Source organism: Tauraco erythrolophus, chromosome 2 (genome assembly GCF_009769465.1).
Source record: "Tauraco erythrolophus isolate bTauEry1 chromosome 2, bTauEry1.pri, whole genome shotgun sequence".
Taxonomy (NCBI): Eukaryota; Metazoa; Chordata; class Aves; order Musophagiformes; family Musophagidae; genus Tauraco; species Tauraco erythrolophus.
Window position 1 is genome coordinate 39,329,533 of NC_141466.1, and position 26,918 is coordinate 39,356,450.

General features: G+C 38.8%; 1 protein-coding gene across 1 annotated transcript in view; it reads right to left on the reverse strand.

Moving 5' to 3' along the window:
• The window catches only part of COL19A1 (collagen type XIX alpha 1 chain), a 191,957-nt gene that overhangs the window by 60,837 nt on the left and 104,202 nt on the right, over window positions 1-26,918 (reverse strand). Inside the window, exons 13-14 of the mRNA XM_086625286.1 lie at window positions 23,364-23,417; window positions 7,093-7,146 (exon numbers count right to left, since the gene is read on the reverse strand). Coding sequence (XP_086481412.1) covers window positions 7,093-7,146; window positions 23,364-23,417 — 108 coding nt within the window. The remainder of the gene's footprint in view (window positions 1-7,092; window positions 7,147-23,363; window positions 23,418-26,918) is intronic.

Below are 26,918 nucleotides of genomic sequence, written 5' to 3' on the forward strand. Positions count from 1 at the left end.
TGCATAAGAAGTAGGCACCAGTTTGGTTGATACAGATTATGCGCTAGCTACTTTGAGGATGCACATCCTGAGGCTGGATCACTTGGCTCCTATGTAATCACATTTTGAAGTGTTCTGAAAAAGCATTTAAATGAGGTAGGTCATGATTTGCATTCTGACAGCAAAGCCTTCTCGGGCAAGATGCATCTGTTCTGTAGGAGTGCACAGAATGGGAAACACACAAAGTTTTCCCACATGCAAAGATCATTCTGCAAAACCCTGATGGCTTGCCTTACCAGGAAGGTACTTCCCTTGAGGTACTGAACTTCATAAAGATGAGAAAAAGAACTATGATTTTGATGAACCAAACAGACTGCTACTTTCCTGGGGAAAAAAATGTTAATCCGATGGAAACTAACTAATAAAATAGAGTTCCCATGGAGTCTGAAGGTATATAAAACTAGGAAGATGGTAAAGCCAAATTAAAGTCAAATAGGCAAAAGTTATTAAAACTGAAGGGTAAGTCAGTAAAACCTGGCAGAAGATTATTGCAGCACACCAGAATAAGACAGGTGTGTCCTGAGACATCATTGCTAATTATGAAATATGATCCTAGTATTTACTGTGATTACATTGTTACAGAAAGATAGTGGTACTTAAATGTTAGCAGAAATTAGGAAGATTTGGAAGCCATAAGAAACATCACAGGTGCCTTACTCTCTTTCTTCCCCTAAAACATTGGCAGAGATAGAAGGCTATACATTTTCCATTCATTGTATTTCAGAATGAATTGTCACTTGAAATTTATGTTGAAAAATTAGATAAATATAGTCATGATGTTTTGACTGAGATGCTCACTCAACTCTGATTTCTAAAGTTAATGGCAGAATATTACTTTGATATCCATGTTAAAGACAGCAATCCAGAATTGGGACTGAACTGTGATGACACTGTCTACTTATTAGATGTCTCAGCTTCAACACTGTAACCCTGCAATGTCAATCCTTGAATCAAGAATCCTTGCAGGATTCTGTAATCCTGCAGCAGTCAAAGACAAGAATTTATTATCCCTTCTCGTTTGCCACCATGTTGTCTCTTATATTGTTTTTCCACAAACAAAACTGCTGCAACCACACAGCCCAGAAAGGATTGAATGCTGTATCTGCCACAAACCCCCACCCTTAGATATTGTTTGTACATCAAAAAAAACATTTTTTGACAAAATAGTAAGCCTTTGTACATGACATGGTTTTGAAAGCCAAACAAATAACCTCAAAAAATCCCAGAACCATCATGACTATGCAGCTGAGGGGAAATTACAGCATGTGTGTTGAATTCTTGACTACGCCACAGCCTTGCGTTACCAGAGGTAAACCATCTGTTCCAGACTTTCCATTTTCAAAAATTGACATAAATGTATAATATTATCTTTCCATCATTCTTTCTAAAATAAATTAATAAACCAAGTGTATAACAACAGAAAATACTTTTATTCAAGGGTGTCTTCCTAAACTCTAGTCTGTTTCTTCCCTTCCATGCTTTTTCTCTCCAGTAACATAGCTGCATAATACACTCTGAAGTCTCTCCAGACCAAAAAAAAGAACCAGTAGCATTGGTTTGCAAGTGGAGAAGCAATGAAATTAACAGGAATTGAAGAATTATTGTACAGGCAATTTCTAGCTTTTGAATGAGAATTTTGCACATCTGCCACTTTGGATGCTTTTCAGACTTGCTGCTTTCCAAATACCAGTAAAAAGCTCACTTGAGTGGGATTTCCTTTTTCTTTTTTAATATCAAGTTGTGTAATTGAGACAACTGAAGCACACGGAGAGTACAGTTGTATGAATAAGAAAAGAACTGAAAATGTGTCTTGATTGTTTTCAAAAATTACAAACAGGTTTCAGATGTTATTTCTATAGACAAGGCAGGAATAGAAACACAGGTGCTTAAAAGGAAATAGCTTCAAATTGTGAAATTACTGGGGTTTATAATATATTTTCCTCCCTTAACTTTTATAGTTTGCCTGCATTTCTGTAAAGATGAGACTGCTAAAGAAGCCTACCCAATCTCACAGTCCATGCAGTAAAAACTGTAACAAGTAAATTGCACGGGTTGCATCTCAAGAACAGGCCATTTTGGAGAACACAGCACTGCAACTGACTCAGCGTAATCACTTTATCTGTCTATTTCAGATCTAGGCCTGCCCATTAGAGTAAATACTGGTTTTTTTTGATTACTATAATGTAAAACCACTAAACTGGTCATTGCAGATGTGTGATATTGCATAACTATTCCAAAGAGCAAATGGAAAGAATGAGGAAGGCATGACGCCTGCCACAATAGAATGTATTAAATAAATTACATTTTTATATGGATTTAAAAAACTTAAATGCATAGAAAGGACACAATATGACCAACCCTTGCCAGCCGTTCCCATCCTGCCACGTAATATTTCCAATATTGTTCTAAAAAGCAGCTGAAAGCCCAGGAATACTGGCAATTTTCACCTATCATTGCTTTAATTTTCTGTTTATTGTAATTAACTGATAACATTCATTCACTTTCAAAATACTGGTAGAGGAATGACAGTATTTCCTGAGGCAGAGGAAATGAGATTTCCAAGGCAAAACTGCTGGCTACTTAAGATAACTCGTTTGGTGGCACTGACATACATACTGAGTAACAAGAGACTAAAAGTGTATGGAATTAATGAAGAAATTCAAGTAACCTGTGAACTTCTCCACTGCCTCACATGCAATGCAAACGAACATGAAGCTCTCTTTTCATTTGAGACTTCAAGGAGTAACACAAAGCTAATCTTTCAAGCAAGAATAGTTGTGAAGATAAAAGATATGAATTTCAGCCCCTTGCGAAGATAAATGATGACTGAAAGATAAACTTCAAGGCTATAGCAATTGTGAAATGAATCTATTCTGGCTGCAAACAATAACTTGGGACATGTTGGTAGAAAACAGCAGGTTTAACAGGATGAATAATTGTGATTGCGGTTCACTAACCCGTGATTTAGCAGACCCAAAGTTTACCTCCCTGCTCTGCCACAGACAGCTGCTTGGACAAGATGGCACTTGGCCAAATTAGGTAGTCCTCCTGTTTCCTACCTTTAAAATATAGTGCTGATAGCAATTGCTTTCTGCCAAATAGCAACACTGGGCAGAGGTCATATTCAGACTCACCTTAAAGAATGCTGTAATACTGGTGGAAGTCTGTAGCACAACTCTAGCTTGGTGGTTTTTATTTTAAAAACAATCTGATGTGCCACTAAAATGGGAACTACTGAGAAATGGAATTCCTCCAGTCATAACAGTTCCAGTAGAGACAGAGAAAATTGGGACAAAAAAGATAAAGTTGACCCTTAATGGAGAAACCAACACTTTTTTTTTGTCCTTAGCCTACTTGTAAATAGAAAAATCCAGCTGCTGATTCGTGTAAAAGTAAAAAAAAAACAAAAACACAACACCACCCCCCTCCCACCCCCAACCCGAAAACCTCCGGCAAATGACCCTAATAGGTAAACCAGTGCCAGACATGATGCTACTATTTTCTAAGCAGGACAAACAGAAAAATAAATGACCTTCTCTTAGAACTCTAAACAAAAACAGGCAGGTAGCAGTTCTGCAGTCAGATCAAAATGCTGTACTTACAACCTCATGGCATCCTACCGTGATAGTATTATTTTGTTTCATAAAATCGCATTTCAGTTTCAGTGAAGAGTCATGCTGAGCAGGATAACAGCATTTGAAAGAGACAGTATCTCTTTTAGAAGACTTTAGAAGAAAATTCATTTGAAGGGTACAGAGATTTTGATTTCACAATCCTAATATTCAGAACACTTCTGAGAATGAAATGAATAGCGTATTTAACAGAAGCTTTAAACTCGCCTTTAAAAGGTAGGAAAGGCTCAAAAAGCACTAGAGGGAGCTGCTGTTCTACTTAACCCATTTGGATTCCTTGTTTGTAGCATAAATTGTTATCTGCTGGAGAGAGACAAGTGTGAGCTCACATCTCAGCTCTCCAGTATTGCAACAACAGAACAGTACCCAAAAACCACGACAATAAGGATGCAAACCACGAATTCTTAACTAGAAGGAAATAACAGAACACTTTTAAAGTCTATAATACTTAATAAACCTTAAAAAAATACTCAAAGGAAGATCATCATCTGGGTAGGCTTACAGAAATGTTTTTAATAACCCATTAATAAAAATCCTCATTGCCTCCTTGCTTTTTTTACAGGCACAGGACTTGCTCTAAGGGAAAAAAGACACAAAAGAAAGGATATGTGGAATAAATTGCATAGAGTGTCCCATGTTAACTGAGTAGTTTCATCATCACTTGCCAATAGATCTAAATTTCTGACACTGATACATGTTTTTAGCTAAAGATGTGCAGATGATGTTTAAAAACTAGAAACTCACTACAAACATCAATTTTACTGAAAAAAAAAATGCCCAGAAATTAGGTTGGGAATAAAAAAAAAAAAGATGAGGTATTGAGAGAGGGTTAGAAAAGTCAGATTAAAGGCAGATAAGAATATCAAGAAAATCTTAAATGTTGCCATGTGACAAGTAGGTAAAAATTTATTATTTTAATTAATTAAAACTCACACTGCTTAGTACTATCAAATTTATAGCCCTATTGACTGTTCAGAAAGTGGTCTCGTAATCCATCCCTGCACACACTTTTTTTAGGACAGTTCTTTATACCAAATCCCCTGAGCATTGTATCCTGCTCACCAACTTCTTCCTCACGGAGGCAGAATTCTCCTTCTCACAGTTTGGTTTTTTTTTTTTTGTTATTCCTGAACACCTGGCTATTCTCCTAATATCTAAATTAAGCACTTAACATCGTGGCATAAACTGACACATAAAGTAGGTAAATTTACTAATTTCAGACAATCATTGTGTACTGTAGCTACCCTAACAATTAATGACTGAATCTTCTTTTCTCAAACGCAAATTTTGTATTCTTCCAAAACATCAACCAAACACTCAACTTACTTTTTCTGGAGAGTCTAATTTTTACATGTTCAGTCAACCTGTTAAGCATTTTGTACTCTGTACATGCCAAACTTATGACAGCAACCACCCTGCAGGTGTGATAGTTCAACTGCACTTTGGAAAGGCCAAAGTAAAGGCTGAAAATATACCCATGTTCATGAGGAAGCTGCCACTACTTACTAGTAGAAGAGGAGAGGTAACTGGAAGCACAAAATAGGAAAATTTAATATGGTTTGAGCCTTGAAAAAGAGAGGAGGAATGATGGATCATGTTAAAATCTTTTTGGTACGTACAAGCTGTAGCACTTTAAACATGGGGATACTGCCAATGCACATTAGCAGGCATTACTGCTTTCAGAGTATGCTTTTTCTCATGGGTTATATTCAGTTTGGAAGAGGAACACAAGATACTGAGGTAGCTGTATCCAAAATAAGGAGACCGCGCCAAGATAGCTGTACCAGAAAAAAACACTTTTGACCAATATTTAGACCATGACTGCTTGAGGAATGGTTGCCTGATATGCAGTGCTAGGCTACAGTACCCCTATAGAGCTCCTCATACGGATGCTGCCGTGCTGACAAAGTTGAGCTTTCCGTTTGCTCTAAGAAAATCTGAAATAGGTCTCAGTAACAAAAGTGCAATTTAGCTTCCACTCAAGACTTCTGGTATGTCTGTCAAGGATCATAAATCTTCACAAGCCTGACCTGCCAGCAAATCTATGATGGCAGAAATCTGTAATGGAGAAACAGCTTTTCACTGGCTCACAAAAAGCTAAGTAGATTAGGTCTAACATTGACCTCTGCTATGGTTTGCTTTTTTTTTTCTTTTAAAGGTTATTTTTGTCATTTGTATTAAGAAAGATTCTGCATCACTCCTTTCCTCTGTCCAGACTTCCACACTTTGCAGTACCATCTAAGCATTAGGAAGCCCAAACCATAAATAAGCAAGCCTTCCATATGACTATATGTAGGGGAGAAGAGGGAGAGGAAGGGATTTTTAACTAGTTTTATGCAAGATGAATAAACTCCATCATCAACTCCTCTTTCCGAACACATTTTGCAAGGAAAAAAGGGAAAAAATATTTATAAAATTTATGTGGTTTTGTTTTTAGATGTGTGTAAATGACATCTATTCCATTTTAGCCATTGTATTTCATGCAGCAGTGCATTATTATCTTCTCTACAAATAAGATGAGCTTTCCCTTGCAGTGAGGTTGAAGCATATGAATCAAATGTTCTGATGTATAAACTACTAGCCTTTAACTATTTCAGGTAAGCAGAAAAAGGAATTATGAAATCCTTGTTTGATATTAACAATGAAAAGCAGCAGAAGTTTACTTAATCCACAAACAGCTGTTCTGTATTTGTGCACAACAGCATTTTTACAATACAATATATGGGGAATTTTACAAATATGACCAAGTCTTCCTTTACCAAAGGAAGGCTGCGTTCATTCTAGACTAATATACATCCATGCCTGACTTCAAATTTGAAATCATGTATCTCTCAAAAAAAAACAAAGAAAAAAAAAAGAAAATCCCAAACCTCTTAGATCTGAGCTAAACCCTTTAGTTCTTCATATTACAAATCCCTTCACAGAGTCATGTATTTCTTAATCTTTTTAATTCTTCAGTAAACTCATTTGAACTACAGCTGAGTGCTCATTCCAGTGCTGAGTATAATCCTCCCCACCATTCAGACAGTTGGCACATGCTTCACACAGTCCTTCATCTTTCAAATTACCCCTCTGAGACAGAAATTATCCCATCTTCCACAGAGCATCACACATTTTGCAAAGTGAATGAATGCACAGCATTCACGTTTAGCATACATGGCCGGTCTTTCTTTGAAACGCCAGACAATTTCTGCTTCCTCCACCGAAGTTTGCACCTTGTTCATTTCCTCCTGTGTAATCCCTCGTATTTGTGGACCCAGACCTTTCATCTTTGCTGTAGCAATAGTAGCTGTTTGATACAGCAAAGTACACGCAGATCAATTATCTTCAACTGTAATTATGATCAGGTAACCTGCTACAAAATGCTAACAGAGCTCCAGGATAGAGTGAAAATTTCCCATCTCCCTCGCTAGTTACTCACAGGAGGTCCTGGTGGCCCTGGTTTTCCTGGGAGGCCCGGTTTGCCTCGTCTTCCCTGGAAACAAAAAAGAACAGAGATGTATAAAAGTTACAGCTAGTGACTGATCTGAAGTAAGAATTTTGTTTAAGAAAATATTTATCACCTTGCTTATTAGGAAAAAACTCAAAAACTATTCAAAATGAATACTCTGTATCAGTCACTGCACCACTATCTAATTCGAGTACTTTTAGGATTGTTTTTAATAATTATGACAAACTATATTTGCATCACTGCAACATTTACTGTCACATTTTAAAGCTGTGTCTCAAATGTGAGTGCACATTGATAGGGCTATAAACAGAGCATCTTGATGAGGTGTAAAATATATTTTATCTGAATATATCGGAGCTTGGGATGTTAAACAGTGATGCAGTAGTCACCCTGACTTGCACAGTAAGTACACAGGTGCAATATAACCCAAGTAACAAACACCCATACCATTCTTCTCCAGGATGTGATAACAAGCAGAAAAAACAGAGATTTATTTGCTGAAACTATTCACCTTCCTTGCGCAATTACTAACATCTGTGTATATAATGCACATGCAAAATCATTTGCATTAAAACTTAAGGCCCATAAAAGTCTATTTACGTTAACGGGAGACTTTCCACTCAGATTCTAAAAAACACGCACATGTAACTACTATAATTTTTTAGTACAGAGCTCAATTGAACAACTGCTGTTTTCACACGTGCTTTTTTTTTTTTTTAGGAAGGTGAACATAAAAATGGAAGTAATTTTACAGTAATTTACATCTTTATTGCCAAGCTGAAATCTGATACACATTTTTTAGAAACAACAGCTGAGAACAACTAATGTCTAGGTGCGATGGGGAAAAAAAAAAGTATTATATCCATTAAGACTAAATTTTTCCCTTGCATATGGCAAATATAAATTAACAAAAAGCATTAGGGGGATGTCTGGGTTAAAACATGGCTTAAGAAGTTAAAAAATGAAAATGCTTGCTGACAGTTCACAGGTAACACACAGGGATATTTCTGTAAGCTATGGTCCCGTTTCCAAGCCTGCCTCTGTGTTACATTAAATGATGATCTCACACAAACCACAGAAGTAATCTAAGGAACAGTGAGTGAAATCTCAGCTTCACTCTCTGCAGGTGAGAGCCCTGATCCGTAAGAGACCACTCACTCTTTGCCTCTCATTAATCTTGAGCTATGGTGAGGGAAAACAAGATGATGACAGTAAGGGTGGAAAGTCTCCCTTCCTCACGCTCTGTAGCTCTTGCAAGGGTAACCTCTTGCCTAGATGCCAGGGACCCTCCTGAGAAGCAGGAGGTAGGGATTTGGAGCCCTTCAAGTTGAAGTAAGAATTGAACAAGGATTGTGGGGACGTGTTTTATCCACCGGGCTGCGCCATGTAACATGTACGCTGTCACCACCGTTTTATGAAGGTCCCAGTCAGTCAGTGTGTTTTAAGGGCAGCATGAAAAAAAAAAACAAACCACCTCAGCATACTTGGAGTGCCAAATTCCTGAGTCTTAACTAGCTGAGACATATGTTATGTGCTGAGCTGTTTAATCCCGCCAGTACTCGCACATGCAGGGCTGTAACTGGGGCAGCTCAGGGTGAATCTTTAGAACCAAAATACAGTACTAGGTGCCTATATCGGGCACAAGGCTGTACTGCCCCTTACCACCCACTCCCAGCATGTCCTCAACCCACAAAAAAGGTGGAGTTGTTTTTAACTGTGATCAGTTCATTGATTCAGTTCACTGGGCAACCGAGTAGCTTGCCTGGCCTGACAGAGGCACATCAGTGGAAAAGGCACACAGGCAGAAGAAAAGAGCAGCTGTTGTTAGCTAGATGTAGACTTTTGTACTGATCTCTACTTCAGAAATACAGAAAGAAACTAGTATTTCCTGACTTTTATGGAAAACAGTACACTTTCCTTGGAAAGTATGAAAAAACATACTGAGAGGTAATGATGTAAGTAATAAATATAAATTGCTTCATACTTTTAAAATAGTCCCTCTGAGTTATAATGATCTATACCGTTGACTTCTTGAAGCACCTTCCTTTTCCTGTTTGGATTTAAAGTATCCTGAGGATGACACTTAAAATCACAGCAGTCTAAACAAAGTATCAAGGAAGTGTCGGGGGAAGAAGGCAGGGCTTTGACTGGCAGACACAACTGTGAATGAGGTGTTAATTACACAGGAAAACATGGAATATGTTGGGAAGGCAATTTTATCTTTATTTACAACATGAGCTACAATGTGATTTATGACATACTGCAAAGTCAAAACTTGACAAACTTTCTGAAAAATCAGTTATTAAAAAAAAAAAATAATTGGGGGTAGCTATTTTTCACTATCATTTTTTAATTCCCAGAACACTTACCAAGTGAAAAACAGAAGAACCACTTGTCCTACCTTTTATCCAATCATTATATTATTAGTCATTATACTATGTGCCATGTGTACAAAAAACCTGTAGAACAATCACACAGACCGTATGAAGCATCGGCTTTTTCTAGAGGAATAAAAGTCATTTTTCTTCCTAAAAGTACCCTTCTAAACAGTCTGATATTTTAACACAGAAATTTATAAAAGGCTACTACCTTTCAGCAATGCCTTTCAGACAGAGATTTAAACATTCAGGATACACACAGCTCTACCTACTTTGCCAGCACTCCTGCTTCTCTACGACTTCCAACCATCAATATGGAAAAAAAAAAAAATAGTATATTAAGAGTGTGAGTGAAGTAGTTTATGTTTTTGTTTAGGATAATTTAAAAAATTAGACGAATGCTTTTGATGAGCCCATTATGGCCTTGCCTAGAGCATACCATGAACCAGACTGTGACTAAATATTTACAGTTTGATTCTGAGTCTTCCTTCTGGCAAGAAAGAAGAAATGAAAAACATCTTGGTGCCCTCTCTGGTTTGTAGAGTGGGCTCAGCAGAGAGCCACAGTTCCCATCTCCCGCTCAGAAGTGGGTCTTGGCAGCCCCTTGAGAGCTGTACTCGTTGCCATACCGCTGTGCATCGGGCAGGCGGCTGGCACAGGAAGCCCATTACCTTTATTTAGTTGAGTTCACTGAGCAAATATTGAGGTTATAAAACCACTCAGAATATCAATAAATGCTCCAGGCATCACACAGTTCCTTTAGCTAAACAAAAAATGCAATACCACCCACATTAACTTAAAAAAGGTAAGCGGTATCAACAAGTTACCTAATGCAGCTCAGAATAATATCTAAAGAAAAGAAAATCAAAACAGTTGCTGGTTATTTCCTTTGTGCTGCATGTATTTTTGTTGGCAATCAGCGTGATAAGAAGTTGTCTAAATGTTACTGATACTGTAACCTGTCCCCTTGACTCATGAAACGCCTGCCCTCAACTAATTTGGACAGTTGGCTACTTTCCTCTTTTCCATAGGACAAACTTTATCTACAATACACACACAAATCATTCAAATAACTGCTTGGTCAGGGGCAAAAAGAGATAAAATATTAAAAATAAAATAAATAAGAAATTATATGCTTCAGCAAACCCCAGATGAGTGTCTAGCTGAAGTACGCGGTCAACCGCACTCTTTATCCCTCTCTTCCTTTGCCTTTTCTGTTAATCAAAATGACTTGACAAACTTTGCCTTACACTAAATGGAAAACTGTTTGGAAGAGAGGAACTGCGCATCCTTCCATAAGCTTGTGCTCTGATTCCGGCTGCCACCCCTGGGCACTGCTTCAGGTCCGACACACAACACAAGAATTCAAAATCTATATTGTAACCCCCTGCTGTACTATGCCGCATCCAACTATTCACATCTCTCAAACTACAGAAGAATAAGATCACTAATCGTACTGCCTAAAAATAAGCTGTGGATTACTTTAGGATAAAATCGAGCAGAGTTATGTAGGAACGCTGACATGATTTACGAAATGGAGTTAAGAATTTAAAGAACCCACACTTCAGTACAAAGGGAGAAGTTCTTAGAATAAGCCTATGTGAATTTTCAAGGGAAACTGCTAATTAGCAGCTCCTGAAAGACATTATCACATTTCAAAACAGGAACTAGTTCTAGTGAAAGTAGGAAGCCAGGCTTTAAAGTATTAAGTACTGTAGTTATGCAAGATTAATGAAGCTTATGTAACCCGTCTGCCAAGCTAAACTAAGATTCTCTTGAATAAACCTCAAAACCAGACTGACAAAGGGACAGATACACCCGAAGCAGGAGGCAGGTGGAAAGTCGAGACCCCTGTCTCAGACTGTCCAACCCACAGACACCTTGTCAGACCCCTCGGCACCTAAACACAGTGAGCTGAGTTTGTGTGGTGGGGTTTGGGTAGCAGGGGAGGAGAGGCTGCAGAGACGGCCTCTGTAAGGAGATGCGAGAAGCTTCCCGCGCTTCAAAACTGGCCAGACTTGGTCTCTGGGCAAGTCAGACCCCCGTCCCCTTGTGCCAGGGCCGAGACACTCAGCTCCTCTGCAAATGCCCTATTTAAGACGGGGACGAAGGAGCCCAAATCAGACAGGACTTGCAGTGAACAGAGGGAGCAGGTGAGGGGCTGTCCCCCCGGCCTCCTGGGCAGGTGGCTGCCTGCACTGGGTCACCACCACTCGACGGGAGATGGCCGCAGTGCTGCAGCTTGGAGAGCTCTGAAGTACCCCTCTCCCAGGGCACCCACTGGGCAGAGTTCATCCTGCCGGCACTGCCAAGGTTCGTCATGTTGGTTGGGCCCAGCACAGCTGCAGCAGAGACCTGAGAGAAACGGCCATGCAGACACCAGGTCAGTGAAGATGGATGGGAGGAGCTGTGCCAGAGCTGGGATTCCCCTGCAGCCCGTGGTGAGACGGCAGCGGCCCCCCTGCAGCCCATGAGAGACACGGTGGAGCAGAGATGCCTGTGCCTAAAAGAATTCATAGAGGATTGCCTCCATGGGAAGGACCCTCACATTCTGGAGAATGACACTGAAGCAGAGATGCATCTGCAGTTCAACGTATCTGCACACCGGAGCAGGTGGCTGAAGCCTAAGCAGCCGTGACTCCATGGGAAAAGCCCGCGCTGTAGCAATCTGATGGGTAAGGATTGTATCCTGCTGGAAGGACTCATGTTGGAGAAGACTGTGGACTACTTTTCCAGTGAAGAGGGACTGCACATTGGAGCAGGGGAAGAGTGTATGGAGTCTTCCCCTTGAAGAGGAAGTAGTGGCAGAAACAGCATATGATGAACTGACCTGCAACCCCCATTCCCCATCACCCTGCATCACTGGAGGGGAGGAGGTAGAGCTGGGAAGAAGAAAGAAGTGGGAGAAGTTTTTAAGATCTAGCTTTGTTTCTGGTTATGCTCTCTGAAGTAACTGGTAACAAATTAAATTGATTTTTCCCCAAGTCAAGTCTATTTTACCTGGGGCCGTTGCTGGTGGGTGCTCCCTCTCTGTTCTTATCTTGACCCTCAGACCTTTTGTTACATTTTCTCCTTTCCACCTCACCAAGGGGAGGAGTGAGTCAGCAACTTCATGGTAGCTCAGCTGCTGGATGGGCTAAAACACGACATTCAGCCATGTAAGTGGAGCTCTGGGCAGTTAAATGACTGTTTCTTCAGATGCCCAAAGTTGCCACCAAGCAGCCAGGCAAGTCCCAGTACCTACGCAAATTCAGAGTACAGAAAAGAAGCTTTCCTTCGCCTCAGTCCTCTAAGTTGATACGTCTAGCCCATATAAACATCCCACTTGTCCCTTTCTGTCTGTAGTCACAACCTGGTGCTCCTGGCAGCTCACCTGGAGCTTGCAGAGCTCCAGACAACACTAACTCAGGGGAAACCCGGGCCAGCCCAAAGCTGGTGACAGTCCTCTGCTCCACGGTTTACCAGAAAAAGCTTGTCAGACTGACATTTCAGGGGAATGAAGGCAGACGTCACATGGCAGTATCAGTAAGAAAGTCAATTCAAGAGCTAAATGGAAATGGAAGATAAGAATTCATCGCACGGATCAGCACAATCGCCCACCCAACCCTATATGCTTTTTCCAACTGTAACACGGAGTTAAGAGGAAGCTGTAGTTGCACAACAGTGTGCACCTACTGATTGGCTGAGGGACAGGAGAAGGTTCTCCAGGATCCCAATGAATTACCTGACAGCTGACAGACTGAAAATTACAAATCTACAACAAATGCACAGTCCGAATACAGTCATTATTTTCCATCATGCATTTAGCCAAAAATTTGGTTGTATTTAAAGAGGGCTTTGATATTTAACGACCTGACTCTGCACAACTGCTGTTAACAGTTTTGTCATTACCTTTGGTAGCACCACAATTGCACAAGTTTTTCTTTTAATCTTTAGAAATCTTATGATTTGGCTATTTTATTTCCTAAATTGGAAATCTACGTTGCAGTCAATGAAACCTTCTTAACTTCACTAATACAGCATTAGGACTTGGATGTACAATGCCTTCTTCAATCCTATTAACCTTGGCCTTGAGAATGTATTATGGTAACCAGTATATTACAATTTAACCTCTGTATTAAATGTTAAACCTGAATAAACCCACAGGCAATAAGGCCAGAAGGCAAGAAATTCAGCCATTTGCAGAAAATAAGTGGAAGTTGGCCCCTCATATCCCACTAAAGCCTTTCATAGAAACAGGACTCACAGAAGAATCGAGCACGCAGACCCTAATCCCCTGTTTTGGAAGAGAAGTCACTAGGGAAGCTCCTCGCTAATGTAGCAGCATTCCTGCACTGAACCTTGGCTTTCTAATTTTAGGAATGATTTCAAATAAACTTTAGTTTCTTCATTTGTATATTAATAAAACTCTAAAAGAGATCACCTAGCCAGACTATGTAATATTATTCAAATGCATTTAACAAACATCAAAACCAGTCCTTAAACAGGCATAGCAGTGCCAAGAAGTGAAATGCCACAACCTATTTTGCGAACAAATCCCTACACAAAATCCATCACAATTTTTCAAGTGTATCCACAAAAGTGCACTTTAATTCAAAATCACTTGTAGAAAAATTTTTCAACTTCTTTTAGATATTTTATAATGAACATCTTAATTTTTAGTTATGAGAAATTTCCTATTCTTTCATATTGCTATAGTTTTTGCTAAGAGACATTAAAAGAAATCTTGATAATAGAGTATTTGAAAGGGCACCTGAAAATTCTAAATAAGATCTTAAAAGTGAAATAATTTCTGCTATTCCATTACAAGTTAGATTTTAATTTCTTCAATGGAAAATAATAAAGAAATTAAAAAATGATAGATGTATTTTCTAATTGAGAAATCTATCTTCAACACTCAAAATTACAACCTTTTCAATCCCATTTTTAAATGCCAAAGTGGGGAAAAAAATTTTTTTTTAAATCTGTATCCTACCTTACTGTTTATTTACTTTGCTTTTAAGGTAGAGACATTCTGGTAGAAAAACTGAAATTATCTCCCTCTTTCACATTAACCATTTTTAGACTATTAAACACGCGAGTGAAAGAACGTAAGGCACTCCAACTCAAAGATAAAATCAGACTGGAGATCTGCGTACTTAAAAACAACTCACATCAAAGTCAGGAAGGACTGAGAAGATTAAAAGAGATTCCAAAACTCCAGAGCTGTAGCTGGGAAAAATATTGTTTGCACTGTGCCAGGAGCCTGACCTACTACGCACTAATTATCATTGCTCTGTAAAGCTTGTTTTACAATTGGTTGAGTACAACATTTACTCACTGAACTAGAAAGCAAATTATGTCAAAGAAATATTTAAGTTCTATAAACCAGATAAATGCAATCCGAATTTAAATTAATTTTGATGTCACTCTAAACAATTATGTCAAGAAAACCTAACAGCTCTCCACCCATTTATTTACGTAGGAAGATTTTCCACCATGCCATAATGATTTATATGTGCTTGATTAGAAATTGTAATCTCAGAGAGTAAATTGGTTATTAACGTAAGGCAACTATTGCCGTTTCACAAGGTCTCTCCAAACACGTGGGGTGAGACCCCACCTCGAATACTGCGTCCAGTTCTTGTGTCCCCACCATAAGAAAGACATAGATTTGATGGAGCGTGTTCAGAGGAGGGCCACAAAGATGATCCGGGGCTGGAGCACCTCTGCTACGAGGACAGGTTGTGGGAGCTGGGATTGTTCAGCCTTGAAAAGAGAAGACTTCGGGGGGACCTAATAGCTGCCTTCCAATACCTGAAGGGAACTTACAGGAAGGCTGGGGAGGGACTTTTTACAAGAGTGTCCACTGATAGGACAAGGGGAAATGGGTTTAAGTTGAAGGAGAACAGATTTAGATTAGATTTTAGGAAGAAATTCTTCAGTACGAAGGTGGTAAGACTTTGGAATAAATTGCCCAGAGAAGTTGTGGATGCCCCCTCCCTGGAGGTGTTCAAGGCCAGGTTGGACGGAGCCTTGAGTAGCCTGATCTAGTTGAGAGGTGTCCCTGCCCATGACAGGGAGGTTGGATTAGATGATCTCTGAGGTCCCTTCCAGCCTATGCCATTCTACGATTCTATGTAATTTCAGTGAAACCAATGCTGATACACTAGATAGAACAACCCAAAGGACTCATAGCTTTATCAGGTGCTTAATTTATTACTAAGATAATGTTGAAATAACCTCCTCTTAAGTGAAGTATTTGGCATTATAAACACAACAGCTGGAAATAAGGAAGTTTTTTTCAAAAATATTTACTTCAAGACACCTGCAACTTCCCAAGGAATACAGAGTCAAGAATACAGCTGTGGTATCATAGAAAGACTTGTAACTGTTTGAACTGAATTCATCAGTGGAACCAGCCAAACCATCACAGAGGAGAATCAGTTTGTTTAAATACATACGAAACATTTCCAAAAATCCTGTTAATCCATAAAAATGAAGTTGTTGGCAGCTACGTTGAGAATAAGCTAGAGCAAGTTAAATAAAAATCATAGAATTGTCTGGGTTGGAAGGGATCTCTTGAGATCATCTAGTACAATGCCCCTCCTGAAGCAGAATTAATTGTGCAGGACTGTGTCTACTTGACTTTTGAGTATGTCCACAGATGGAGACTCCACAACCTCTCTGGGCAACCTGTATCAGTATTTGACCACCCTCACAAAAAAAAAGTGTTTCCTTGTGTTCAGATGGAATTTCCTGGTTTTTAATTTGTATTCATTGCCTCTTGTCCTGTCACTGGCTACTACTGAGGGGAATCTGACTCCATCATCTTCATTCCCTCACATCATGTATTTATACACACCGATAAGATGCCCCCTGAACCTTCTCTTCTCCAGGCTGAAAAGCCCCAGCTCTCTCAGCTTCTCCTCTTATGAAGAATGCTCCAGTTCCTTTAATATGTTTTGCGGCCCTGTGCTAGACCCACCTCAGTAAGTCTAGTCTTCCTTGAGGTGGTCTCACCAGTGCTGAGCAAAGGGGAAGGATATCTCCCCGACCTGCTGGCAATGCTCTTTGAAATGCAGCCCAGGATATTGTTGGCCTTTTTTTGCCACAAGGGTGCATTGCTGACTCCTGGTCTGCTTGTTGTCCAGGAGGTTCTTCTCCCACAAACGTTCTTCCCAGACAGTTTGCTTACAGAGTATACTGATACCTGGGATTACTCTTCCCTAGATGCAGGATTTTGCATTTCCCCTTGTTGAACTTCATGTGATTCCTCTTGCCTCAGTTCTGTGCTATATTCTGCCCCATGGTCCAGGTCGTTAATGAAGATGCTGGACAGGACTGGCTCCAGTATTGAGCCCTGGGATACACCACTAATGACTCGTCTCCAACTGGACTTCATGCCACTGGTCACAACCCTCTGGATCCAGTTGTTCAGCTGGTTTTCAATCCACCTCACTGTCCACTTATATAACCTGTACTTTGTCAGCTTGTCTATGAAGTCGACAAGATGAAGTTATGGGAGATAGTGTCAAAGGCTTTGCTAAAGTTGAGGTCAAAAACATCCACTGCTCACCTCTCATCCACCAAGCTAGTCATCTCATTGTAGAAGGCAATGCAGTTGGTCAAGCATGATTTCCCCTTCATAAATCCATGTCGACTATCCCAATCACTTTCTTGTCCTTCATGTACTTGGAAATGGTTTCCAGGAGGACATCCTCTATCACATTCTCATGGCTTGAGGTGAGGCTCATTGGTCTGTAGCTCACTGGATTCTCCTTCTTGAAGATGGAAATGATATTTGCTCTCTTCCAGTCTTCGGGAACATCTCCCAGTTACCATGACCATTCAAGGACAGGCCTTGCAATGACATCAGCCAGCTCCCTCTGCATTTGTGGATAAAACCTACCAGGTCCCATGGACATACAAAGTTGTGTCCTCCATTTGAAGCTACCCGAGTGCAAGAGTCCGACAGCAAACAGTTGCTTCAGCAGCACCTGGGTCCTGTGCCTTGTGACCATCATCTTTAAGGATGTGTATGCTGGACAGAGGAAGTTTGCTGGCCTCTTCTGTGTGCCGTTCTGCACGAACTGCTGTGCAAACTGCTGCACATCTACCGACTGTTTCTGTTATTGCTGTACAAACCGCTACATTGCCTGGCTGTTATACAGTCCTCTTCCTGGCATGGACTAAAAGGGTGTTTGACCCTCTCTAATCAGAGGTCAGCTTGAGCAAAGGCTGCAGGAACCCATTGATCAAGGACAGCTGATGGAGCTCACCAGAAGCTGCTACAGCTACCCTTACCTCAGCCACACCTAGCAGCAGCAGGCACTCTTATTTTCCTCAGAGGTTTCCCAGAAGTGCCCAAATCCCAGAAAAAGTGCCCAGAAGCTCAAGAAGATATCAAGAAGATCTCAAAGAAGTGGAAACTGCTGCACAAACTGACTGTGTATGTCAGTAGCATGTTGGGCCTGGCTCTTCCACCGGCCAACTGAGAATGAAAAATGACCATTTCCAGATTTCACAGTATAGCTGTCTAACAAAGGTGCTTTGGCAATTTGCATTGAGAGAATTTTTGGCATTCACTAAAATAGAATATTAAAAACTAAATAATTTTGAGAAAAAAATAGTATTTATAAAAAAATTCATCAAGTTCAAGGGAAATCTCTGCTACAAAGATATCCAATGGAAATTAACCATTCATTTCCAAAACCTTTGGAATTATATTTTTTAAATATAAATTTCACCTCACTTCATTTAACGTAGTAGGGAGTCTGGAAAACTCCATGCAGTCTGTAATCAGGAGAATTTTTTAAGAAAGTACAGCAACATGACAAAATTATTTGAAGACTTTAGAAAATTCTCTACATGGGGAGCTGAAGGACCTTAGTTGAATTTTCTCAAAAATAAAGTGAATGGTGATTTGATGATAGAGAAAAAACTTTAAATATCTCTTTAATGTAAAGCAGACTTTATAAAATAACAGTTGTTGGAAGCTTAAGCTACATGCCCAAGTGTAAAATAAAATGCACATTTTGAAATGTGGGATTGACAAGAAACACTGGAACACAGAAATCAAGGAGACTCTTGAAGTCACTGTTGTTGATGTCTCTCAGGTGCAAACTATGAAAGATATACCTTACTAAATTCAGGCATATTGAGAAAAATAACAAAGTCTTGCATAACACAGGAAGCCAGAAAGATGGTGCAGTTGTCCACTGTGGTTTAAATTCCATGCAATGCTAGGTTAGCACCCTGTCTTTCTATTTTTTGTTGGTCAGTAATATTGGACCAGGGACTTTTCTGAGTAACATCTAACTGCCTTCTCAAGCTCCTAATGTCATTCTGAGCACTGTTGTAATAGTATCAAGTTGCCGCAGCAGTAACATGCTGCTCTGGATGCCTGAAGCCAACAAGAGCTTGGACATTGAAAAATTACATACGAATGTAATGCTCACAGTATGGTCAAATGTTTCTCATTCAGGAATGAGGAAAGTGAGTGAGCAGCTGTTTCTACTGGCCTGCTTCTCCTAGTGACCAGAACTGAAAACAAAGACTTTAAAGATAACAAAATTAAAAAATTATACAAAGTCAATAGTGGTAGAGCAAGGAGAAATACTGGCTTGTAAGAAAAGCAAAGGTTTGAGGACTCCTTGCACCCACAGGAAAACACAACGCTGGCTAACGTACGTGAAAGGAAGTGGGTACCAAGGCAACAAGAGAAACATAAGGGCAGTACAAGCTCATACAAAATTTAACTGAGTCCACTCAAGACATTGTCACAACATAGACGACTTTTAAATGAGTATGGTATGTGTCTCAGGTTGGTTGAAGAATCAGAAATAAGTTCACTGTGTGGCCTCTGGATATGGCCAGATTATCATGTAGCTACTATTTTTTCTGCCTCAATCATTACTTTTCTCTTCTAAGTAACACCCTAAATAAGGATGCACCATGTATGATGGATCATTGAATATCTTTTTTTTTAGTAGAGCTACAGTAAATGCTAAGTAGTTTCTTTAGTGTAGATACTACTACAGTGCAGTTGGTAGTATCTAGTATCTACTACACTAGTAGTATCAGAAAGCCTAGTAGTAAACAGAAAGCCAATTGCTTCCCTTTAGCTCACAACTATGTTCCTCCTTTTTCATTGCTGTGCAAAGAAAACAATTTAAGTCTGAAGATCGTTATTTGTCCTACGTCATTGCTCATGAAAGTTGCCCTCGTCTGCATAAGCCAGCTATACGCAGAATGAGAAGACATAACAAAGGAGATGAGAGGAAAAGGTGTCACAATAAGTGGAGAAAGAACAGGAACTAACGAACTTACTCTTATGAAGATAACCAATACACTTACTAGATGCTAGACTATTAATTTGTTTATTCAGAAAATAAATACTTATGCATTTTGCTACTACAGCAGTATGAAAGAATTAATATGCGTAAGAATCCAGTTTTTATTTATCATCACACTAGTTCTTCTCCATGACTGCACTACTTCCAATTTTTAGTCAGTTTGGAGTTTTCTCTTAAGCAAAGCCAAAAAACAGAGCATGCATCCTGATAGAGGATCCTTTAATGCTGTATAGATTTAGTCAAAGAGCTTTCTGGGCTTCACCTCTCTCACTCTGAATCATCTCCCTACAGTACATTGCTGTAAACATATCACATTAGTGTACGTTGTTTTCTGCAGACTCTTTTGTCCTTTGGGATATCTGGGAAGCATCCAGGGAGACCAACTCGGACAGAAGACATTTCACACACTTCTGTCATCAATTTCCATGGCTGATTTATTTGTGTAATCATCATCACGTAAATGTGTGAGAACCTAAACTGCTCTTTAACATGTGAGCAAGATCATATCCCAGCATGATCATACAGTAGCAATACATTAGAACATCAAGCCACAAAAAGTGACATATTTAGGATTTTAATAATCACATGTTAGTTCAAATGATACCACATAACTCTACCTATAGAGTATCTACTGGACAAAAGCTGTTAACGCTTTAATTCAAATAATGTATTGATCCCCCTCTGCTCTTGAAATAAATAACCTGCAGTCATCATCTAATTCAGTGATGTTGTAAATTTGTGCTTGTAAGCCAATATCACACATATGTCAACAAGTATTTTAAAGTTGGCATAACTTTGACCTCAAAATCTACAATTCGGTTAATCTTCATGTTTATTATATTTAATTATACTTATTCTATTTCCATAATAATTGTTATATGTATATTTACTATGTAATTTTTCATGCAGATTATTCCTGTGAGATGAAAGAAATACTACTACTCCGACTTATTCCTTTATATAGGGGTATATTTGTCCTAGTTCCCCCTATAGTGAATGCAGGAGATAGGTCCCCACCATGGGACAGGGTCTCACCTTTGGTATTTCTTAGTAGTTCTAATATTAAACTCTGATCTTGGATGATATAGTGAAATCCCACTTAAAACACTGTGAAAATTAAAATGCATGGCTTGGGCCAGTTCAAAGAGGGAAGAAATCCATGGCATTTTTTCTTCCCTTTCTGTCTCATTTTGCACTGTCGCTTACCTACACCAATAGCTCTAACACGAGCCTTTTACATGCTTCTTTGAGTTTTTGACAATATCACCATTAACACTAATAATTTTCCTCAGTTCCTTATATATTGCTTTAATGTGTGTTGTGAGGTCTCTAACTTACACACTTAATGATTCTCCTCGCAACTCCTTATTAATCTAATCCTAATTTTAAAATTTACAAATGCTCCTGAGGTAAATGGGAATTAAAACTTTGAATAAAAGAAGTACAACGCAAATGGAAAGTTTAAAATGAGCACAATGTCACATTTAGGTCTGAACAATTTGTTGAAGAAAAATTATCAGTTAGTTACACACTCAATACTGTGCTTTAATCTTCAAAAGACAGCCCACAACAAAACCAATAGCTTCATATAATGTGAAAGATTTTGAGGATCTGATGCAAGTAGAACAGAGGAACATGACATCTATAATTAAATAAAAAGGAATATTTAATAGCCATTAGACATGCCCTGTCCTGTTTGGCATTAACCAGAGCAGAGATCTTGTTACAAACAGTATGTTATTGTGTAATTAAATGTATTGGAAATGCAAACGCACATGGGAGTTGAATTAAGATTGCAAACCATGTTGTTAATGCTTGGGCAGTGGTGGCCAGCAGAAGGAGTATTGTTGTGAGCATCTCACTGGTACAAAGATAAAGACAGATGTTGAGGCTCTATAGTCTGCTGTTCCCATTGTTTGGCTGAAGGCAACTGTGTGCGTGGCCAAGATTATAAAACAGTCAGTGCTCCTGTTTTTATAGATATCGGAGTGAGACAGCAGTTCCATTTTATGTGTGTATAGGAAATGTCCATGACGAATGTACCAACCCCCTAATTCCCACCGCGAAATGAAAAAAAAAAATAGTTTCTCCAAATTAATTTATGCATCTGTTAACTCTGAATCTTTGCCTCAAAAAATTAACAAGTTCAAAGAGTGATGTGTGTCTAAAACACAGCTATATTTATAACTGTTCCTAACGAACTAACAAACTGTGTATTTCTGCAGATTTAATACTTCACAGAAAAAAACCCCTAAAATATGCTAAAACTAGATATCCATAGCTTTTCAGTGTCCTGGACGTCTAACTGCATAACAGTAAGAGTCACAGTAATTATAAAATCCTTAATAGCATGTTAATATACTATTAAATATGCTTTAACAGCATATCCACCGCATAACTTTTGATTCTCCCTTACTACATTTTTTCTGAACGAGTTTTCAATCCTTACTGTGAAACTTAAATAACCCCAGCTTTCAAATTTTCATGTTCAACTTAAGTGAAATTTAGTACTATTTTTATAACTTAAAAACCAATATAAAACATAGCTTTGGGATCTACATGCCATTACTCATTTTGTTCAACAACTGGTCTTCTGTTATTATTATTACTATTACTGGAGTTAGTAAACTGGCCTTTAATAATTCACTGTAGTTGACTTAAGATCAATGATGAGTAATACTAAATTTTTCCACTTCAGGTAATTCAACTGAGATACTAAATATCAAGATGACTAAAGAAACCAAGAATTATTGAGAGATCCAAATTCAAAACAAAAAACTGGGCACAATTTAATTCATAAAAATATAGAAATGTTTGAGTCTGAGTATTTTCCCAAACTTTTAGGAGCAGACTAGACTATAAACTCTCAAAACTGAATTGTTTCTTGAGATACCACAATCATATATATTTGTTATCTGTTCTACTGAACTACCAAATTCAATAAGCCAGGGAAAACAAAAACATAACATAGAGAAACCAGTTAGTCAATTACTTCATTATATTAAAATTCTGAATAATAAAGGTTTATTTCATATCCTGAGCACAATCATTTCCTCCTCCCACCCCCTTAGGGTATCTCTCTTCTTTGTATATGTATGTTAGGCTTTGACACTTGCATAATGGCATCTACAACAAAACTTAGGCCACTAGTACTGGTTTCTGTTAATATTTTAGATACTGATCCTAAATTCATATTTTTATATATCCTAGCTGTAGTAAGGTATGGCCTGCAATAAAATGAAAACTTATGAGCAACTTTAATATTCTTTCACCTAAAATTACTGCAGAAACATGTTGCACAAATGACAATATCTGCATCTGTGCTGCCAGTCATTAAAACACTTTAGATGGTTGAAATTGTTAAATCTCCTTCAACCGAAGAGAAACCTCAAATGTCAAAGCTCAGTTTGTTGTCAGCATGCTTCATACTCAGCTGCTACCTTTCCATTTTTTATTGGTGCTTAGAAAGAAGTCACACATCAAGGTCAGTTAGCACACTCACCAGTTGTTCACCAAGTTTACTCACCCTTTGACCTTCTTTGCCAGGTGGACCTTGGGGACCCTCCAGCCCTGGCAAACCCTGAAAATACAAACATTAAACAAATATAACATTCAGTTTATTTTCATCCTCTACTATTGTATACACGTAAGACTAAGCCAAAAAGTCAGATGTCAAGACAAAGCATTTATTTCTAGTAATAAAAATAGGTTACTCATAATGACCTCTTTCAAGATAATATTATATTCAGGCGTGAGAAAAAATGCAAACAATTGTTACTAATCACATTCCTTCATATAAAGGGTGAATCATTTGGAAAAGAAGAGGTAAGTCATCACTACTTAAGCAGAGTTATATTTAACTACAGTTTTATATGAGAAGTGATTTATCTTATTAAGGTGCCACAAGAAAAAAGCTGTATTAAATGAATGACAACTCACTCTACAACTCAAATTCAAATATAGGCACTGAAGGGGGAGGGCAAGGGAAGGGAGGGGAGGGAAAGGGGACTAAATATAGCAGAAGGCCTTACGCTCACTGTATTGTAAGAACCAGCCCTGTGCAGTTTCCTCTGTGTGCCTGGCTCAGCTTTTCAAAACCCTCCAGAGCTTCTTTCACCCTCTCCCCTGACCAGGCACAGGAGCGTTGGGTGTTTTGAATATACTCTCGACTTCTGAGCCTTCCTTCTGAACTTAGTGCAAGGATCTGCCTTTGCAGTCGCAGACAGACTTGCAGACGCTTTGGGGCTTTAATTTTATATCTGATTAATGTACGACATAATCATAAAGCCTTCAAATAACAACTCCGTACTTAGAACAGTGCTCCACCCCCCCACTCCCCCTTTACTTTATGAATCACCTTGGATCACAATTTATAAAAAAAAATTGCTTTGAGGAAGCTATCCAGTTTTGATTACATCAACAAGAAATACGAAATGAGTTTCAATGTAATCAGAAAAGCATGTATAATTTAAAAAAAATAAAATGTAATATTGCATACTTACAGGACATCACAAAATTAAAGAACTTGTGTTTCGTTTATTGAAGAGTTTAAAATATTAAATTCTTCACCACTTAAATTACTCAGACTCAGATATTGCTTCAGTTTGAGCTACATCTTTGGTCAAATTCTGAACTCCTTATTTAGAATCAATTAAACATATTTATTGTCCCAATAAGGGTAAACTGAGGCCTCCCTAAGAATCACGTTTTTAAAAACTGCCGAGATTTCCAGAAATGAATTTTAAAAGTTCATTTATGATCTCTAATTCCCAAGACAAAGTTGAGAAAGTAAGTGGGCACACCAAAGCTGCTAGCTCATAGATCTTCAAGTGATGTTTTAAGCTGATTAGAACAAAGTCTGACTTCAATTTAAATAAAAGTTACCAATTCTAGATTTTTTCTATTCCTATCATTTCTCTACTTTCAAACACTGAAGCTAGAAGAGTACTTCAGACATTATTTCACTGTAGGGTATTTCTCCTTTCACTTCAGTTTGCAACATAAACAAGGTAAGGTTTAGGAGCTTTTACAAAACTGATGCGCACCATTTCCATCTTTCCCAAAAAGTTTATGGAACTAGATTATGCATGACAATGTTGTGTCCAACAAATACATCACAGGAAGTTAATCACAGAGCGCAGTCATGTAGCTTATACATGCACAAACCCATAAAGCAGCACGCGAATGTGACCTCTGTAAATTTTCTCTACTTTTTCCTCAAACTTGGAAAAAATCCTGTGTGTCTGACTGTTAGCAATATTCTACCTTTGTAGACAAATCCTGGGAATTCAGGAAGAGGTGGAGTTTTGTTTTGTTAATATGTCATTTCTAGTGACAACATTATGCAGGGCAATGAGAAGAAAACCTGTAACGTCTGTTTTATGGAGGAGGAAATACTTAGCCTCACATATCTGTACAATAAGGCTCCAAGGGGACACGAATTACACAAGAATGTAACTGCACAATAATGATAATTAATAGCCAACATTTTTGTCCAAGACCTACTTTTATTCTTTTTCTTCTCTCTACAATATTATTGTCAAGAAAAAGGAACCAGATAAGGAGGTTTATCTTCGAGGAAAGGGAGGAGAGCAGCTTACAATTGGTAACCAGGCAGGGAGGACTACCCTGTACAAGGAGCCACATCCTGACATTGAAACTGAGGTAAAAGTTCACACCAACTTCAGTGGGATCTTCGGTTTAAAAAGTGATAGGACAATATGGGCCGTGTTAACTAACACAGCTGTAAAATTGTAATAACTTGGCAACGGCAATGACTTAGCAATGCTATCCCTGTTCAGCACTCACTGAAGGACATCCTGGAAAAACAACTGAAGAAGAAACCTGCAGGAAGAACGAAAAAGGAAACTTCTCAACAGTGAAATCTCTCTAAAGGGACGAATAAAACACCCTCTGTTGAACTCTTTTAAAATTTGGCAATGAACATAACAGTTTAGCTCAGAAAAGAAGCATGTATTTGTAGGAAGGCAGACCAAAGTATTTACTTAGATCTTATTCCAATTTACCTTCTGGAGATCTCCCTTTGGAGATCAAAGGTCAGATTCTCCACTCGGTCAAATCACGGAAGGCACAGTGGGTAGACAAACCCTACCAAAGGAGCCCACCACTGCGGACAGAAAGGGACAGAATATACAGAAAGGGATAGAATATAGACTAAGTACACAGATGTGGCCTCACAGGATATGCCGTTGATTGGGTTGAAAACATTTATGTCAGAAGACAATCTATTTTATATGTGCCATTTCCCGAGGTAAACAACATCCAAAGCAATTAAAATGATTCACTGTGTGCCACCCTGACAGTCTTGCACCGGCAAGAGGATGGGTATGGCGATGAGCAAAAGGAGGTGCAGGAATAGCACAAGGCAAAGTGGGATATAAGAATAGCCTATTCCTGCAGCATCAGACTGGCAGGAAAATATAATGCATCCTTAGAGGTGGCCTAATATGCATGAGATTTTCCTGACTCTTCCAGGCCATCTTTGAGGTTGGAAGGTGGTACTCTTCTACCTACTTCATGGAAAAGAGAACTAAACCAACATATGAAGTCACTAAGGCTTGTACTCGTCACAGACCAGGCAAGTGCCTTGGAGTTAAGTGCCTGAAGGAGCTTGAGGAACATGAAGTTAAGTGCCTGAAGGAGCTTGAGGAACATGAAGTTGAAATGTCTCAAACGTTACCATGTAGCTTGGGGGAAAAAAGGCAGTAAGCTGGAGATGGGCTCAGATGCATCTGAAACTTAGAAAATCTATTACTATGAGTGAGGAAGGCTACAAAAAGCGATAAAACATGATGCATAGGCAGGAACAAGTGCGTTGTACAAAATCATAAAGTCACAAGTGGAAACTTTGTGAATTCCTTTATAAAAAGTAAACCACAAAGGGAAGTATTGACAAGAGGAAAGACATTAGTTGTGAAGCTAGATAAAGAAAAAGCAAGCATGCTATGAAGCGCAAAAGCTCACACATATTTAAACAAAATAACATCAACACTTAGACTTAGTGAATGGAATACAGGAAAAATTACAGGTTTAAAAAATGCTATTGTAGAATAAGCAAGCT